General features: G+C 36.2%; 1 protein-coding gene across 2 annotated transcripts in view; it reads left to right on the forward strand.

Moving 5' to 3' along the window:
* Nucleotides 1-16,412, forward strand: part of LOC109348211 (ABC transporter A family member 1) — a 34,527-nt gene that overhangs the window by 12,406 nt on the left and 5,709 nt on the right. For both annotated transcript variants that reach the window (XM_019588507.1, XM_019588508.1), the window contains 15 exons: nucleotides 5,400-5,486; nucleotides 6,734-6,832; nucleotides 6,910-7,094; nucleotides 8,970-9,024; nucleotides 9,136-9,207; nucleotides 9,714-10,418; nucleotides 10,562-10,740; nucleotides 11,706-11,916; nucleotides 12,575-12,658; nucleotides 13,205-13,246; nucleotides 13,333-13,429; nucleotides 14,556-14,683; nucleotides 14,757-14,861; nucleotides 15,733-15,879; nucleotides 16,081-16,338. In XM_019588507.1, the coding sequence (XP_019444052.1) occupies nucleotides 5,400-5,486; nucleotides 6,734-6,832; nucleotides 6,910-7,094; nucleotides 8,970-9,024; nucleotides 9,136-9,207; nucleotides 9,714-10,418; nucleotides 10,562-10,740; nucleotides 11,706-11,916; nucleotides 12,575-12,658; nucleotides 13,205-13,246; nucleotides 13,333-13,429; nucleotides 14,556-14,683; nucleotides 14,757-14,861; nucleotides 15,733-15,879; nucleotides 16,081-16,338 (2,454 nt within the window). The remainder of the gene's footprint in view (nucleotides 1-5,399; nucleotides 5,487-6,733; nucleotides 6,833-6,909; nucleotides 7,095-8,969; nucleotides 9,025-9,135; nucleotides 9,208-9,713; nucleotides 10,419-10,561; nucleotides 10,741-11,705; nucleotides 11,917-12,574; nucleotides 12,659-13,204; nucleotides 13,247-13,332; nucleotides 13,430-14,555; nucleotides 14,684-14,756; nucleotides 14,862-15,732; nucleotides 15,880-16,080; nucleotides 16,339-16,412) is intronic.

The raw sequence follows: 16,412 nt of genomic DNA on the forward strand, positions 1-16,412 counted from the left end.
TTACATGGTATCATGACTTCAACTGTTCCTGGAACCTTTCGTTCTTTTCCTCCTCCTTCTTCATCTCCTCCACACTCTCCGTCTCCGCTGCAAACCGTCGCGTCACCGCTGGTTCTTCCAACGTCGGCAATGAAGCTTACAGAACAAAATTTCCTCGTGTGGCGTCACTTTATGATTGCAACACTCACTTCCAACCGAGCTAACAGATTCGTTCTAGGTACAGAAATACCTCATCGTTTTCTCAACGATGATGAACGGTTAATCAATAAGGTAAGTTCTGCTTATCTACGCTGGGAGAAGCAAGATCAGGCGATCTTCTCCTGGATCCTGAACTCATTATCAGAAAGTTTACAACCTAGAGTTGTTGGATGTCAACACTCGTGGTAGTTATGGGAAGAATTACATAACTTCTGTAGCTCACAAACAAAAGCGAGGAGTCGACAACTTCGTTCTCAGTTACGCTCCATCACTCAGGGTTCTTTGTCTATCTCTGAGTATTTTCGCAAGATTAAGAACTTAGTGGATGCACTTGTGTTCATTGGCGCACCAATTTCAACCTCAGAGCACATCGATTATGTCCTTGATGGTTTAAATGAGGAATTCCAGCCTGTTGTTACTTCAATTGAAACAAAAGACGATCTACCAACACTACATAGTTTGGAGTCATTTCTCCTAACTTTTGAAGCAAGAATGGAGAAGAATAAATCAAAAGTTCTTGCTGATGCTCTATCTGCAAATGTTGCTGCTGCTCCATCTTTTTCGTCTTCCTCTGGTCCTCATTCAATGCACCAATCAGTTCCTTCGTCGACTCAGTTTCATGACTCTGGTCATTTTTCACCAATGCGCCCTAATTTTGCTACTGGTGGTTATCGTGGTTTTCGTGGGGGTCGCCGTGGTGGTCGTTTCAGAGGTGGCCGGAGTTTTCACCGTCATTCACAGTTGTATTGTGAATTTTGTAACCGTCATGGACATGAGGTGTCCAATTGCTACTATGCACCTCTTGGATACAACTCCCTATCTCACATCCCTCCTGGATCTGGAGCTCTTACTCGTCCAAGTGGGCTTGGACCTCAGAACACTCTTCATTTTTCCAATGGGCCTATGAAACATTCGGCCCATTACAACTCACCTTATGCTGATCACTATTATTCTTCTTCTCATCTATATCCTCATGCTTCTTATTTTCCTCCTACAGCTGCTCACTATTCCTTTGGGCCTCCTCCTTCTTCATCTCTCATTGGGCCTGACCCAGTTTCTTCACAATACGCTTTTCCCCCATCCTCACGGGACCAATATCATCATCACTCACCTTACACACCATATGCCATGACTGCTAATGCTCCTCCCTCAATACAGAAGCCTTCCACCTGGTACCCTGACTCCGGTGCCACCAATCATTTAACCTCAGATGCTGGACTCATTCATGAACCTTAAGAACACTTTGGTCCTAAACACATTTTCATGGGTAATGGTCATGGTATTCCTATCACTTCTACTGGAAATTCTTGGTTTAATTCCTCTAACTCATCCTTTTCCTTTTCTCTAAACAATCTTCTGCATGTTCCTAATATTACTAAAAACCTCATCAGTGTCTCTCAGTTTGCTAAGGATAACAATTGTTATTTTGAATTTCATGCTAATGATTGTTTCGTTAAATCTCAGGGTTCTAATACACTTCTCTTGAAAGGGAATCTCACCAAAGATAGACTGTATGTCTTTCATGATATTGTTCCTAGCTGTGTTCCAAGCTGCTCAATAGCTTCGGATTTGAATAAGTCTTCTGCTTACTCTAGTTCTCATACTTTGTGTAGTTCTTTTCAATCGTGGCATTGTAGACTTGGTCATCCTCAGGAGGCCACAGTTTACAATGTTTTAAAACAGTGTAAAGTGCCTTATAAAAATAAATCAATTTCTGATTTCTGTCAAGCTTGTTGTTTAGGGAAAGCTCACAAATTGCATGCTCCATTGTCTACTTCTGTTTATCATAATACCTTTGAACTTGTGTATGTTGATTTGTGGGGTCTTGCACCCATTCATTCTTACTCTGGTTTTAGATATTATTTTACTATTGTTGATGCTCACTCTAGGTTTACCTAGCTATTTCTCTTAAAACAAAAGTTTGAAACTCTATCTTTGTTTCAGTACTTTGTTAACCTAGTTAAAACTCAGTTTGGAACAACCATTAAGGCTGTCCAAAGTGACTTTGGTGGTGAATTTAGGCCTTTCACCTCTTATCTAGGGTCTTTAGGCATCAGTCATAGGCTTTCTTGTCCCCACACTCACCACCAACAATGTACTGTGGAAAGAAAGCATCGACATATTGTTGAAACTGGTCTCACACTCTTAGCCCATGCTCATTTACCTATGATTTTTTGGGAATTTGCCTTTACTGCTGCTATATTTCTTATCAATAGGATCCCTACTCCTACTTTACAGCAGAGGTCCCCCTTTCAAGTCCTCTTTGGAGAGATACCTGATTACAAATTCTTCAAAGTTTTTGGTTGCTCTTGTTATCCTCTTCTTAGGCCTTACAACAAAAATAAACTTGAACCTAGGAGTACTGAGTGTGTTTTCTTAGGGTATTCACCTAATCACAAAGGTTACAAATGCTTGTCTAGGCATGGAAAAATTTACATCTCCAATGATGCAGTGTTCAATGAACATTCCTTTCCCTTTGTTCACAATCCTGGTTTTGGTGATAATGATTTGCCAACAACCACTTCCATTTCTCTCTCTCAGTCCTCTGTTCCTTTGAATGTGTTTAATCCCCCCACCTCTGTTTCCATGTCTGTTGATCCTGAGTCCAATGATGGTCCTTTATCCTCATCTTCTGGTCCTACTAATTTGTCTCCTGGTCCTATTAGTCAGCCTAATTTCACCTCTGGGTCTTCTAGTGCCATTTCCTCTTATTCTTCTGGTGCTATTTCATCTTCTTCTTCTTCTCTTCCTCTGTCCATTCTTCCTGCTCAGTCTACTCACCCAATGCAAACCAGATCTAAGTCTGGAATTTTCAAGACCATTGTGCCTAGGGTGTTGCTTACTCATAGTGAACCAATCAATGTCAAGTCTGCTCTTGCTGATCCTGTTTGGAAACAAGCAATGCAGGAAGAATTTAATGCTCTCATTGCTTTGGGAACTTGGTCATTGGTTCCCTTACCTCCTACTAAGCAGGCCATTGGTTGTAAATGGGTCTTTAAGGTCAAAGAAAACCCTGATGGCTCTGTTCTCAAGTACAAAGCTCGTTTAGTGGCCAAGGGTTTTCATCAAAAACATGGCATTGATTACACAAACTTTTTCACCAGTTGTCAAACCCATTACCATCAGAATTCTATTAACCTTGACTGTTACCTATCAGTGGCCTCTTGAGCAATTGGATATTAATAATGCCTTTCTAAATGGCATTCTTGATGAGGATGTGTATATGCAGCAACCCTCTGGATTTCAACATAGTGACAAGTCCCTAGTGTGCAAACTTCATAAAGCAATTTATGGTCTCAAACAAGCACCAAGACAATAGTTTCACAAACTTAAGGCCACTCTTATCACTCTTGGTTTCTTTGTCAGCAAGTGTGACAACTCACTGTTCATCCATACCTCTACAAAGACTCAAATATTTGTTCTTGTTTATGTGGATGACATTATTGTCACTGGCTCTTCTCAGCCTCTTGTCCACAAAGTCATTAAAGACCTCAGTGCATCCTTTGCTCTTAAGCAACTTGGCAAACTTGATTACTTCCTTGGTATTGAAATCAAACATCTCTCTAATGGCTCTCTTCTTATGTCTCAATCCAAATATATTAGAGATCTTCTTGCTAGAGCTAATATGGAATCAGCAAAATCTGTCACTGCCCCTATGACTACAAGCTGCAAATTGTCCAAACAGGAGGATGATGTCTACACTGATCCTACTTTCTATGGGTCAATTGTTGGGGCACTTCAGTATGCAACCATAACAAGACCTGACATTACCTATAGTGTTAAGAAAGTTTGTCAATATCTAAGTAACCCCCTTAACTCTCACTGGGTTGCAGTCAAGAGGATATTAAGATATCTCTAAGGGACTTTGTCCTTTGGTCTCTTCATTCAGCAAGCTTCTTCATCTATTCCTCTTACCATATCAGCATTCTGTGATGCTGACTAGGCATCTGACATAGATGACAGAAAATCTACCTCTGGTGCTTGCCTTTTTCTTGGTCCCAATCTCATTACCTGGTGGTCCAAGAAGCAGAATACCATTTCCAGATCTAGTACAGAGGCAGAGTATAGGAGTTTAGCTCTTGCTGCTCAAGAGCTCATGTGGGTTGAGTCCCTTCTCCAGGAAATTAAGTTTCAATACACAATTCCTACAATTTAATGTGACAATCTTAGCACTGTAGCTATGTCTCACAATCCAGTTCTTCACAGCAAAACAAAACACATAGAACTTGACTTGTACTTTGTGAGGGATAAAATTCAGAACAAAACTCTAAAAGTCACACATGTTCCCTCTTCCTTGCAAACTGCTGATGTCCTAACCAAACCTCTCTCCACTGCCAAGTTCATTGGTTTCAGGCACCAACTTCAAGTCAGAGACTATCTTAACATGGGTCAGAATTTTCAAAGCCCAGAAGTTCAGGGGGGTATATTAGAGAATGGTTAGTAGGTTAGGTTATTAAGTGTGTTCCCTTAATCAGAGGTGTGGTTAAAGGCAGTGTTATGCTCACTGTGCTGAGCTGTCAAGTCTTGTGTATAAATATCTTTCTTCTCTCTTGTAACAGATTAACAATTCATTAATAACAAATTTCAGTTTCTCTCAAACTCTCTCTTCTCTCTATTTTTCTGTTATTCTTACATATATCAATCTTATATTACTAAAATATATTCTCTTTCCCTTCTTCCCAATCCCAACCTAAATAACGGTTACCATAATCAACTTATTCTGATTTAGGTGTACCCTATATTTAATGCAGTTGCTAATTATAACTTTATTTTTAAGCATTTATTATTATATATGTTTATGTTCATTAAATGCTATATTTAATGTGTGTATATATTTGTCTTCTTTTTTTGCCCCACTGCCGAAAATTTCTCAATTCCTCACTGCTTTTGCTACTGGCGTTTGTACATGATTGTTTTTCTTGTTAGAAACAATACTGAGGCAACAGTGCCATACACTTAGTTATTCACATAAATAAAGGTTATTTCTCTAGAATTCTCTCTCTTCAGAGCAATAATTCTATTGAAGAATGTCCCCTCTTGTACTTGTTCACTTTCCAAATAATATTGTTCTTTCATGAGAACCTACACAAAATTAGATATAAACCTAGCTTTGATTTTTTATTAGATTGTCATGTCACCTTTTTCTAATATTTTTTAAACACATGCACAATGTGCTGAATTCATCTACTTACTTTTTGCAGGTGAGAGAGCATTTAGAACTATTTGCCACATTGAAGGGTGTGGAAGAAGACTCATTGGAGGGTGTTGTTACTAGTATGGCTGATGAGGTAGGGTTGGCAACTCCTGTAACTTATTTTTACCGCAAACATACATAATATGATTGATGGCTAGTTGATCATTTCTGTGTAAAAAAAGAAGGCTAGTTGATTATTTCAAGAAAATTGAGTTTGTTGAAGTGGAAGCTCATCTCATCAATCAATTGGGATATTGTTCTTAGTCTTATTTTTTGAAGTCTGAACCTCTAACAAAATCCCTGCTATAAATTAATTGCAATACATTTTACAAAAAAATACCATAAAGTTATGCTAAAGTGTGACTATTAAGCTTGATTTCGCTTGAATTTTTTCCAAGGCAATACGTGCTTAGGTTTCTCGCTTACTGATGAAGAAAGCTCATGTACCCTCCTACTTCCTGTAACATTTATATCTGTTATGAGATATGAACTAGATAACATTGGAACAGTGCCTTTCATGTATTCTGGGAACATGTTGTTTCCATGTCCAATTATAACATTTTCTTAACCATTCCTAATTCTGGATATGAAATAAAATTAAACCCAGTTGTCCCAGCATCCTTTTTATTTTGCTTGGACAAGAAGATCTCTAGCATTATAATAAAACTTTAAACTCTTACTATAGGCATCAAACTACAAAATGTTACATTTGTTTGGACTTCTATTTTTCTATTGAAAAAGTACATGAATTTCTCAAATAATGTGTATTGCGTTTGGTAACTATAGAACTGAAGAAGATCACGGTGTCCACTTTTGTGTTTAGTATTGGAAAAACAGAACAGGAGACTATCACTAGTTACATATATATTCTCCTTTCCTTCCCTGGAAGGAGTTTGGTTTGGCGGTATCCACCCACCCATCGTTGATGTCCATCCCCATCATCTTCATTCACTTCTTTTCATGGTAAAATTTAAGGGAAAGCAAAGAAAAAAAAATAAGAGAAAAGAAAAAGGAGAGTTGAAGGGGAAGTTGAAAAAGGAGATACCTAAATCTAGTGACAAATGAGGAGGTACTAATACCATTCAAAAAGTAAACTATTCCAAAAGCTTAGGCTCTTAGGAGGCAAACAAATGTTTCTTATTAATATGTTTACACTTCCTCTCTAAGGCTGTGCTATGCCTAAAGCGGAATCTTATATTTACTCTGGGTTATAGTCTGACACCCTAGTAATGGATATTGGTCAATGTACATGATGAATTTTTATAAAACGCCTTCAAGTAGTTTATTCCCATTGTTTAATGATCAACCTTGGATGCTAGATAACTTCTATTGCATGAACAGGTAGGCCTGGCTGATAAAATCAATAGTGTTGTGAGAGCTCTTTCTGGTGGCATGAAGAGGAAATTGTCTCTTGGAATTGCATTGATAGGAAACAGTAAGGTAGTACACATATCAAAAATACATATTTTCATTTTCATATGTTGAAGAATAATGGAATCCCTTTGTTTTTCTGGCAGGTTATAGTCCTTGATGAACCTACTAGTGGAATGGATCCATACTCAATGCGCTTGACATGGCAGTTAATAAAAAAAATTAAGAAGGGAAGGATAATTCTACTAACAACACATTCTATGGATGAAGCAGATGAACTAGGTGACCGGATAGCTATCATGGCCAATGGTTCTATAAATTGTTGTGGAAGGTTAATTTCAAATTCACCTTTTCTATAAAAATATATGTGTTGGAGCAATTCTGAACTCTGAAGCATACCTGGTATTTAAATTTTTATAATTTTCCATAGAGAGGTGTTTAGCATTTGAAAGCAACTTCCTCTGGGTCCTATGACTTGAAGCATAACAACCAAGCTATTCGTGAAACATAAGAATGTTCTCCTGGGTCAATAGTTTCTATTTTGGCAGCCATCAGCGGAGGGAGGGTATTGGAATTGAAGTCCCATATTAGTTGAATATATGAGCAAAGTACCATTAGATTTACTTGTGAAAGGCTCCCCCTATGAGTTAGCTTGTTGGATGGAGTTAGATTCAATTATTTTAACATTGTATTAAAGCCCTATTGACCAATATCGCACCCTAGATGTTCGGTCGGGCGTGAGAATTTATAATAACTTCGGTAATCCCCCTATGAGATAGGTTTTGTGAAGTTAGGCCCAATTAACCTATGATAGTATTAAAGTCAGTGCCCAGCTTAGTCATATCATTATTTATCCCTGGATGACGAGTCATGGGCATGTTGGGGGTGTGTTAAGTGTTAAATCCTAGCAATGGTTGAATATGTCAAGAACCCATTGTAGTTAGTATCGTGAATCGTACATGAATTATTAGGCCATAACACTCATAACAACAAAAATAACAAATTCAAATCATACCGGTCAGAAACCACGATATTTCAACCCATTGTAGTTTGAAGGATTCACGATTCAAGTCACGATTCTGACAATTCACTCTGATTCAAGTAATTCTAGTCGCAATTCAGGTGCCAAAATGATTCCCCTTGCAATTTACATCACTGGCCATGGAAACTGCATCATATCACTGTTTGAATCACACAATTTGCTTGATACTAACTACACTGCAAGAACCAAATCTCCCAACAACTTAAGCTTTTGAGTGAAGGAACATGGATGATTTTATATGTTCAACGTGCCCTTTCATGTAGTAGCCCTTTGGGTTAGAAGCATGGACTATGCGAAGTCCCACCATACTGTATGCTGACATGTAACTTCTTTTATTTATTTTATTTCGAATACATAATTAAGTTTCCATCTCAAAACCAATTGTCATTTGTCAATGAGAGGAGTAGCTCAACATGTATATAAACTACATATTGAAGAATGGAGCAGATGATGACTTACTTCCCAATATCCTCCTTCCGTAGAAGCTTGACAAAAATCTAGACAAGTTGGACTCTAGCTCTAATATGACGTCAAGAACAAATCTCCTAACAACTTAAGCTTTTGTGTGAAGGCACATTAATGGTTTTATATATCTTACAAAATATTTGTGTAAAGGGACAAGGCTCCTCTAAAGTGGGCTTGCTCGTAAGGTGAGAAATTAAGAGTGTATCTTCCCTTGATTCCTTAAAGTGTATTAAGATCTCAACATACTAAATGATCCAAGGGTGGATACAACCTCACTGTCACTTTACACTCAAGTTTGTGCTAGGCGTGAGAGCTGAGTTTTAAGTATTTAAGTCCCACGTTGGTTGAATTCATGAGAAAAGAATGATTTGTAATAACTTGGGCATCCCTCGCTTTGTGAACTAACATTTGCCCAAATTATTCTAACAATATCCATTCATCAACTTAAGAGGGAGTCTTGAAATGTCTATATTAAATTATAATATCTTGTAATTTTTGTAGATTTTACAATTATTATGGTAGACTATTACTTACCTTATTTTTTTGTTACTATTTTTAGATAAATAGTTATTTCTCTTTAGTCTATATAGTGTAAATCCTTGTAATGGGTTGTTCGTATACTCATAATAACATTCAGCTTTTTCCATTCAAGTCTATACATTTCTTCTGTCCCCTTATTTTGTAATTATTTTCTGACAGCTCTCTTTTCCTGAAGCATCATTATGGAGTTGGTTATACTTTAACTCTTGTGAAGGTTTGTTTATTCTTAATCATTTTGTTTTTAATTTATATAGTCGCTGATGTTTCATAGTTGAAAGGCTTTATTTGTTTTTATTTGGACTTTTTTCTATCCTTGTCCTTTCAGTCAGCTCCTACTGCTTCTATAGCTGGTGATATAGTATACCGTCATGTTCCATCAGCAACCTGTGTAAGCGAGGTACTTAACTTGCTGTATAACTTATTGAGACTGATATTAATATCAGGGTCATGTAACGTTCATTTACTTGTCAATTTGATGAATACAAGTATATAAAAATGCAAATTGGTTTGATTGAGTTCCTGTTAAGTTTCTTTTTGCCTGCTCTTGTGTGTGTAAATCTTCCTACATGTATGAAGGAGGGTTAGTTATCCTACTCTCTTTGTGAAGCAAAGATATTCCCTGTAAAACAAATATGTGCTGTTACACACTTACACTGCAATAAGCCTCACAAACTATTTTGTTCCTCCAGTTTTTTCTAGGCAGAAATTAAGCCCTAGTTTTTCTCTTTTCCTTTTATTTTTTGTGAAGGCTTAATTGTCTATTTCATTTGATATGATACCCATAAAAAAATGAACTTTCAATTTAAAATAATTTCTCATTACAAGGCTTTTGTTTTAAAGCTGTACATGAAATTACTGTTGTTGATTCCATTTTATACCGTCTTAACGGGTTTGCTTTTACAGGTGGGAACTGAGATTTCCTTCAGACTTCCTCTGGCATCCTCGCCAGCCTTCGAGGGGATGTTTAGAGAAATTGAAGGTTGTATGAAAAAATCAGGTTCAAACATGGGATTGAGTAGTAGTAGTGACAAAGACAGTCTTGGTATAGAAAGCTATGGTATATCTGTCACAACCCTGGAGGAGGTATTCTTGAGAGTTGCAGGATGTGACTATAACGAAGCTGAATGTCTCGAGGAAAATAACCATTCCCTTCTATCAGACTCAGTGGCTTCTCTTGCTTCTTGTGATCGTCCATCAAAGACAATGTGTTATCCTGGAGTTTTTGGAAATTATAAGATCTTTGGTTTCATAGCTTGTTTGGTGGGAAGAGTTTGTGGTTTAATTTTTGCTATACTCATAAGTTTCATCAACTTCTTGGGCGTGCAGTGTTGTAGTTGTGGTATCATTACTAGGTCAAGATTTTGGCAACATTCTAAAGCTTTATTTATTAAGAAGGCCATAACTGCTCGGAGAGATTCCAAAACAATTATTTTCCAGCTAATGATTCCTGCTGTCTTCTTGTTTTTTGGTCTTCTATTTCTCAAGCTCAAGCCACATCCTGATCAGCAGGGGCTAACCCTATCAACTTCTTATTTTAATCCTCTTTTGAGCGGCGGGGGTGGGGGGTGTCCAATTCCTTTTAATCTATCTTTGCCAATTGCTGAAAAGGTTTGTCATCGACTGTTGATTTTTATTTCATTTTTTCTTTATCATGAAATTATGTTTTATCATGTCTCTATAGTCTTAGACTTTTTCTGCCCAAAAACTGACGATGTTAATGGAGTTCTAATGGAAATTCTTTTATGTTCAAGGTTGCACAAAATGTTGAAGGAGGATGGATTCAAAGGTTCAAGCTAAGCTCATACAAATTCCCGAATTCAGAAAGTGCATTAGCTGATGCAGTGGAAGCAGCAGGGCCAACCCTAGGACCTGCTCTAATTTCAATGAGCGAATATTTGATGTCTAGCTTTAATGAATCCTACCAATCTAGGTGTGTAAACTTGAATATCCTGCTTCAATCTTGGTTTTTTTGTCATTTTTTGGAACTGTCATGCAATTAAGGACACATAATAAATATAGGAAGTTTTTGCTTGTAGTGCAAATAAAATCAATAATTCAATATTAATATTGGCGTATACATCAGAACAACATTATACCTCTAAGTTAATACTTGTCTCTCCACTTATCCCTCTTTACTTACTATAGAGCAAGATCAGGATTTATTTGAAAAGAAGAAAGGATCACACAATAAAGATAAACAATTTTGTCAAATACAATAAAGTTCATCTTTTGTTTTAACCTGAAGTTCGTTTAAATTGGTGGGTCTGGTTTTGTTTGTTTTTCTTTGCTTAAGGAGGATTCCTGGTTCTACTGCCATGTTTTTCTGGTGCTTGGTGAAGTCTTTTTACGAAACTATGTAAGGTTGGCATTCTTTCTCTTACAGATTTCTGTTGCCAACAACCACAGAGTGCTAACTGGCAAGTTTGAGAAAGGTTTATGCCTTGCCCATTCTAAATTTGACATTTATGCTCAAGTTGTTTTAGTAAAACCTCAATTGAGCCAGTTTATTTTCTAGAACCTTCAATTTTTCTCTGCTGGTAGTGGTTGAGCTTGGACTACAGTGTTGAACTTTGGTGTGTGAGCCATTAGCTATAGTGAATCCCAGATAAACTCTATTTTGTGAACCATAACCCACACGAATTTAAAAACGGTAGAGAGTATAAAGATATATTGGCAGAACAAGGTTGGATAAGAGTGATTTGACCACCCAAGAGATAGGCACCCTTCCAACAATAGAGAAACAATTCAATATTTTTCAAAAATCAAATTTGAAAATATCTGTGCTAGTTTAATAATATTATACTACAAACTCACAAAAAAGACAATTACATAAAACTTTAATGGTCACAACCAAATGTCGCATACATTTCTATTCCAATGTATGTTCATATGCAGATATGGGGCCATTGTGATGGATGATCAGAATAATGATGGAAGCTTAGGCTACACTGTATTGCACAACTTTTCTTGTCAACATGCTGCTCCAACCTTTATCAATTTGATGAATGCTGCAATTCTTAGGCTTGCCACTCAAGACGTAAATATGACAATACAGACACGCAACCACCCTCTACCAATGACACAAAGCCAGCGTGTACAACGGCATGTAAGCTACCACATTCATTTTATTTCTCTTATAAAGCATTTTCACTTATAAGTTATAAAGCACATACTGGGAAGTGATGGCAAAGATCCATGGCTTGTTGCTTGGTTGCAGTTTTAAATATTAATTACATGTATGCTTGTTCCCCTTTCTTTTTGTTCTATGTGATGATGTCTTATCCTCTTCTTCTCTTCTACTTTTGTATTCTATTCTAATGAAATTTCTTTATCTATAAAAATAATATTATTATTGGGTTAATATAGCAAGAGGGTGAGCTTGCCACAATGGTAAGGTTGTTGCTTATTGACCATGAGGTGACTGGTTCAAATCCTGGAAACAACCTCTCCTCTTGTGGGGATAAGACTACGTACATCTACCATCCTCAGACCCCACTAAATGCGAGCCTCGTACACTGGGTCGCCCTTTTATTGGGTTAATATAACAATGTCCTTCACATGTATGTCAATACCCTGATTTTTGTGCCTTTGTATTGATTTTGGTTATCTGTTCTGAGGATTCCTTGTCTTTCATCTTTCTGTTCTGCTTTCTCTTTCTATTTTTGTTTTTTCATGATTAAAAGTATCAATACTTGATTTATAATTCCTCCTATACATTTCAATGAAAATCAAAGAGCTAATGAGCTGCATATTGAATTCTGTAGGATCTGGATGCCTTCTCTGCTGCAATTATTGTCAATATTGCATTCTCTTTTATTCCTGCTTCATTTGCTGTTTCCATTGTTAAGGTAAGTTGTCTTACACCGCTTCCAGCTTATCGATTTTTCATTGGGTGGCCCCGCGCATAAGGCTCTCACCTAGTAGGTCTAGGGAGGGTAGATGCATATAGCCTTACCCTCTCAAGTGAAGAGGTTTTTTCCAATAATTTCAACCCATGACCTCTAGGTGACAAGGCAAGCAACCTTACCGTTAAGCCGAGTCTATTCTTTATATTTTTTCTTCTGTTAAAATATTAGAGTCATTTCATTTTAGGTTATTAGCCTTATGTTGGTGGAGTTGGACATGTACTGCCATTACTTGTATTTGATCTAGCTATAGGTATAAATAAATAGGGTATTATTTTTCTATCAGATTACATTTATCAGTAATGTTCTCAGTTTACAACTATCTTTCTCTTTTCCTTTTCAAAATTTAGTCCATATTTTCTATGTTATTATGATTTGCCAAAGGAAAGTATTGCTAAATATTTGTACATTTGCTAAACATAGTGTATTAGACTACGATATTCTCTACTTGTTTTAGGCTACACATTTGTAAATTTTTATTTGGTGCAGGAACGTGAAGTGAAAGCTAAGCACCAACAATTAATCAGCGGGGTACTTTAGTTTTTCAAAAGAAATAGCATTCATTATTTACTTATCTATATCCTTTTGACTTGTCCGATATTTACCTTGGTAATCAGGTTTCTGTCCTTTCGTATTGGACTTCTACATTTATCTGGGACTTTTTGAGCTTCCTATTTCCGGCCACTTTTTCCATAGTTCTCTTTTACATATTTGGTATGTTTTCCATTCCTTATTAATGATGATTAGTTTTGTGAACTTGCTTATTTAATTTGGTAGGATGATAGAGTTCATAATCTCTGAGAAAATGTGAGTGAGAGCAAGAAAATGAAGGAAAATGATGAAGAGAGAGAGAATCTGAGGTCTGAAACTGATCTCAGCTGTTTTATATAGAGGTCTGGGAGACTGGGACCATCATCTGAATCTAGAAGTGAAGCCTATTAGAGGCTAGTCTAGAAGCTACTAACAGAATACACTAACATCATACACCTTTCATAAGCTGTCATAACTGACTACAGAAAAATAACTCAACAGCATAACATACTATAACACAGGAAAATGAACATTTATTATGAACCCAAGTCAAATAATAGCTTAATTGCAGGGCTCCACAAATGGATTTTTTATTAAGTTTCTTTATATGTATAAACAGAGATTTGCAAGCATTAACTTGATATGTCTTTATTGTTTATTCTTATTACTCTGTTTCTTTTTAGGAGGAAATCTTATTTACTGGCCTTGTAAAGTCGCACTTATCTCTTTCTCTTAAATACAATTTCCACTTTTAACAATAAGAAAAAAGTATTCTTTGGTATTTTATTTTTTTCATTGTCTTAGATATATTGTTAGGCAGATTTATATGAATTCTGTTGTTAATCACATGGGAATCTCCATGTGATTAATGTGTTTCAATTCTGCATTATAGAGCTTTACAATATGACTTTTATTGGGTTTTGTTATTCTGTTTCCTAATTTGTTTTGTAACTTTCCTCAGTGATTTCAGTTTTAATTTCTGATTCAAAAAGGTCATTTGATTGACGAATAGTTACTTAGGCCAAGGTCCTTAAATTGGTGTTTCTTCTTGGACAGATTGTCTCCAATAGGTTTAAGATTTTGAAATAATCAACCATTTAAATATTAAGACCTTTGAAGTTTCAACCTCCCCTTCTTTCATACTTTCTATTTCCAGAAAAAAGATATAGTAGAGCATTTCCGACCACCATTTTTCTCGGGTGGATTGAGTAGATACAACCAAGCCTTACACCATTTTTCTCTTAGTTGGGTTTTATTTTACACTGTCATTGTTTTCAATGCTAATCTCGCCTCTTAAATATTATTATAGGTCTGGATCAGTTTATTGGAGGGGTTTCTTTGTTACCAACAATCCTTATGCTTTTAGAGTATGGACTTGCAATTGCATCATCAACTTATTGCCTTACATTTTTCTTTTATGACCATACCATGGCTCAGGTATGGGGAAGCTTTAATTTCTCATTGGTTACTTATCACTGGTATGAATGCTTAGGTGCCTCTTGTCTTACAGAACGTGGTTCTCTTGGTCCACTTTTTCACTGGATTGATACTAATGGTTATCTCATTCATTATGGGACTCATACCATCCACAATAAGTGCAAATTCTGTTCTTAAGGTAAAAACCTTTTTTCTTTAGGAGTTACCACACTAATTGAATGCTTTTACTCTAGCTAATATTTTCCCCTCATCCACTAAGAACAGAGGGGAGAACATTTTAGGCACTAGTTCTCAAACTTTTCACTGGATTATTTAAAAAAAATTAGCCCCCATTGTTGTGTTCCCTGAACTGGTTATGACTGTCACTTATTTCTAATTTATGCATGGGATATTTCCACTATGTGGATACTAAAAAGTAGACAAGTCACTTTCTGTCACATGTGATCAATGCCTCTATTAGATATATAGAGGGAATGGAGGGAACTTTCAGTCTAAATAAGTTGGATTGCCCCTCATTGTAATTCTTTCTTTTTATCTTAATAAATTTCTTCTTTCATAAAAAAAGTTTTATGCAGTTGGGCTGAATATTAGCCATTTAGATTTATATCTATAAAGGGAAGATAATTAAGAAAGGAATAGAGAGAGAAAAGAGAACTTATGTTTTCTGTTATTGCTAAAATGATTAAATTACCTCATTACAATGATTAGGAAGTATTTATAGTTGAGTAGCACAAAACAAGTGTACGACACTGTAATGCACTTCCAATGATTAGTACACTGTTCTACTGGTACAATCAGTCAGTAAGTAACTAACTAACAGTACAGTTGTAGAGCCAACGAGCCTTATAGTTATAGAGCTTCTATGACACATCTCTAACAATATCTATACAAAATAATGATAGCTATTGGTAGTGATGTGCAAATGCCTCTAGTGTTTTATTTAACTGTTTGATTTGTTATTGGTTCTTTCACTGTGGTACACGCAGCACTGCATTCTGATTTTGAAATTTTCGCTTTGTCTTAGTTTTTAATATTTCTTGTTCTCTCAGAACTTTTTCAGAATATCTCCTGGGTTTTGTTTTGCTGATGGTCTTGCTTCATTGGCTCTTCTGCGACAAGGAATGAAGGATAAAACAAGTGATGGAGTGTTTGATTGGAATGTTACTGGTGCTGCCATTTGTTATCTTGCTGTTGAGGTGCAAATGTTTATATTTATTAACCTTGCTGCTATTCTGTTCTTAGTGATTGATTATCCATGTTTTGATCTTTAAATCGGGAAGGACTGTCTTTAAGTAGTAATATTTTAGTGATTGTATATAACAAAAAGCATGCGTACACATATATGCTGTGACAAAATTAAATTCTTCACTATCTAATACAATTCATCTTTTATGCAGAGCTTTATTTACTTTTTGTTGACACTCTTGCTTGAAATTTTTCCTTCTCTTAAATTCACTCCATTCATGATCAAGAAGTGGTGGGAGAATATTAATATCTTCCAGCATAATACTACATATTTGGAACCTCTGCTAGAACCTTCCTCAAGAACTGTTGATAAGGACCTTGACGAAGATGTAGACGTGAAAACAGAAAGAAATAGAGTACTTTTAGGTTCCGTTGATAATTCCATTATCTACTTGCGTAATCTTCGTAAGGTATTTCCTGGGATTATTTACTTCATCTTCTTTTCTCATAAGAAATATTTATCATTTGAAATCACTGCAACTTA

The sequence above is a fragment of the Lupinus angustifolius genome, chromosome LG05 (assembly GCF_001865875.1).
Source record: "Lupinus angustifolius cultivar Tanjil chromosome LG05, LupAngTanjil_v1.0, whole genome shotgun sequence".
Taxonomy (NCBI): Eukaryota; Viridiplantae; Streptophyta; class Magnoliopsida; order Fabales; family Fabaceae; genus Lupinus; species Lupinus angustifolius.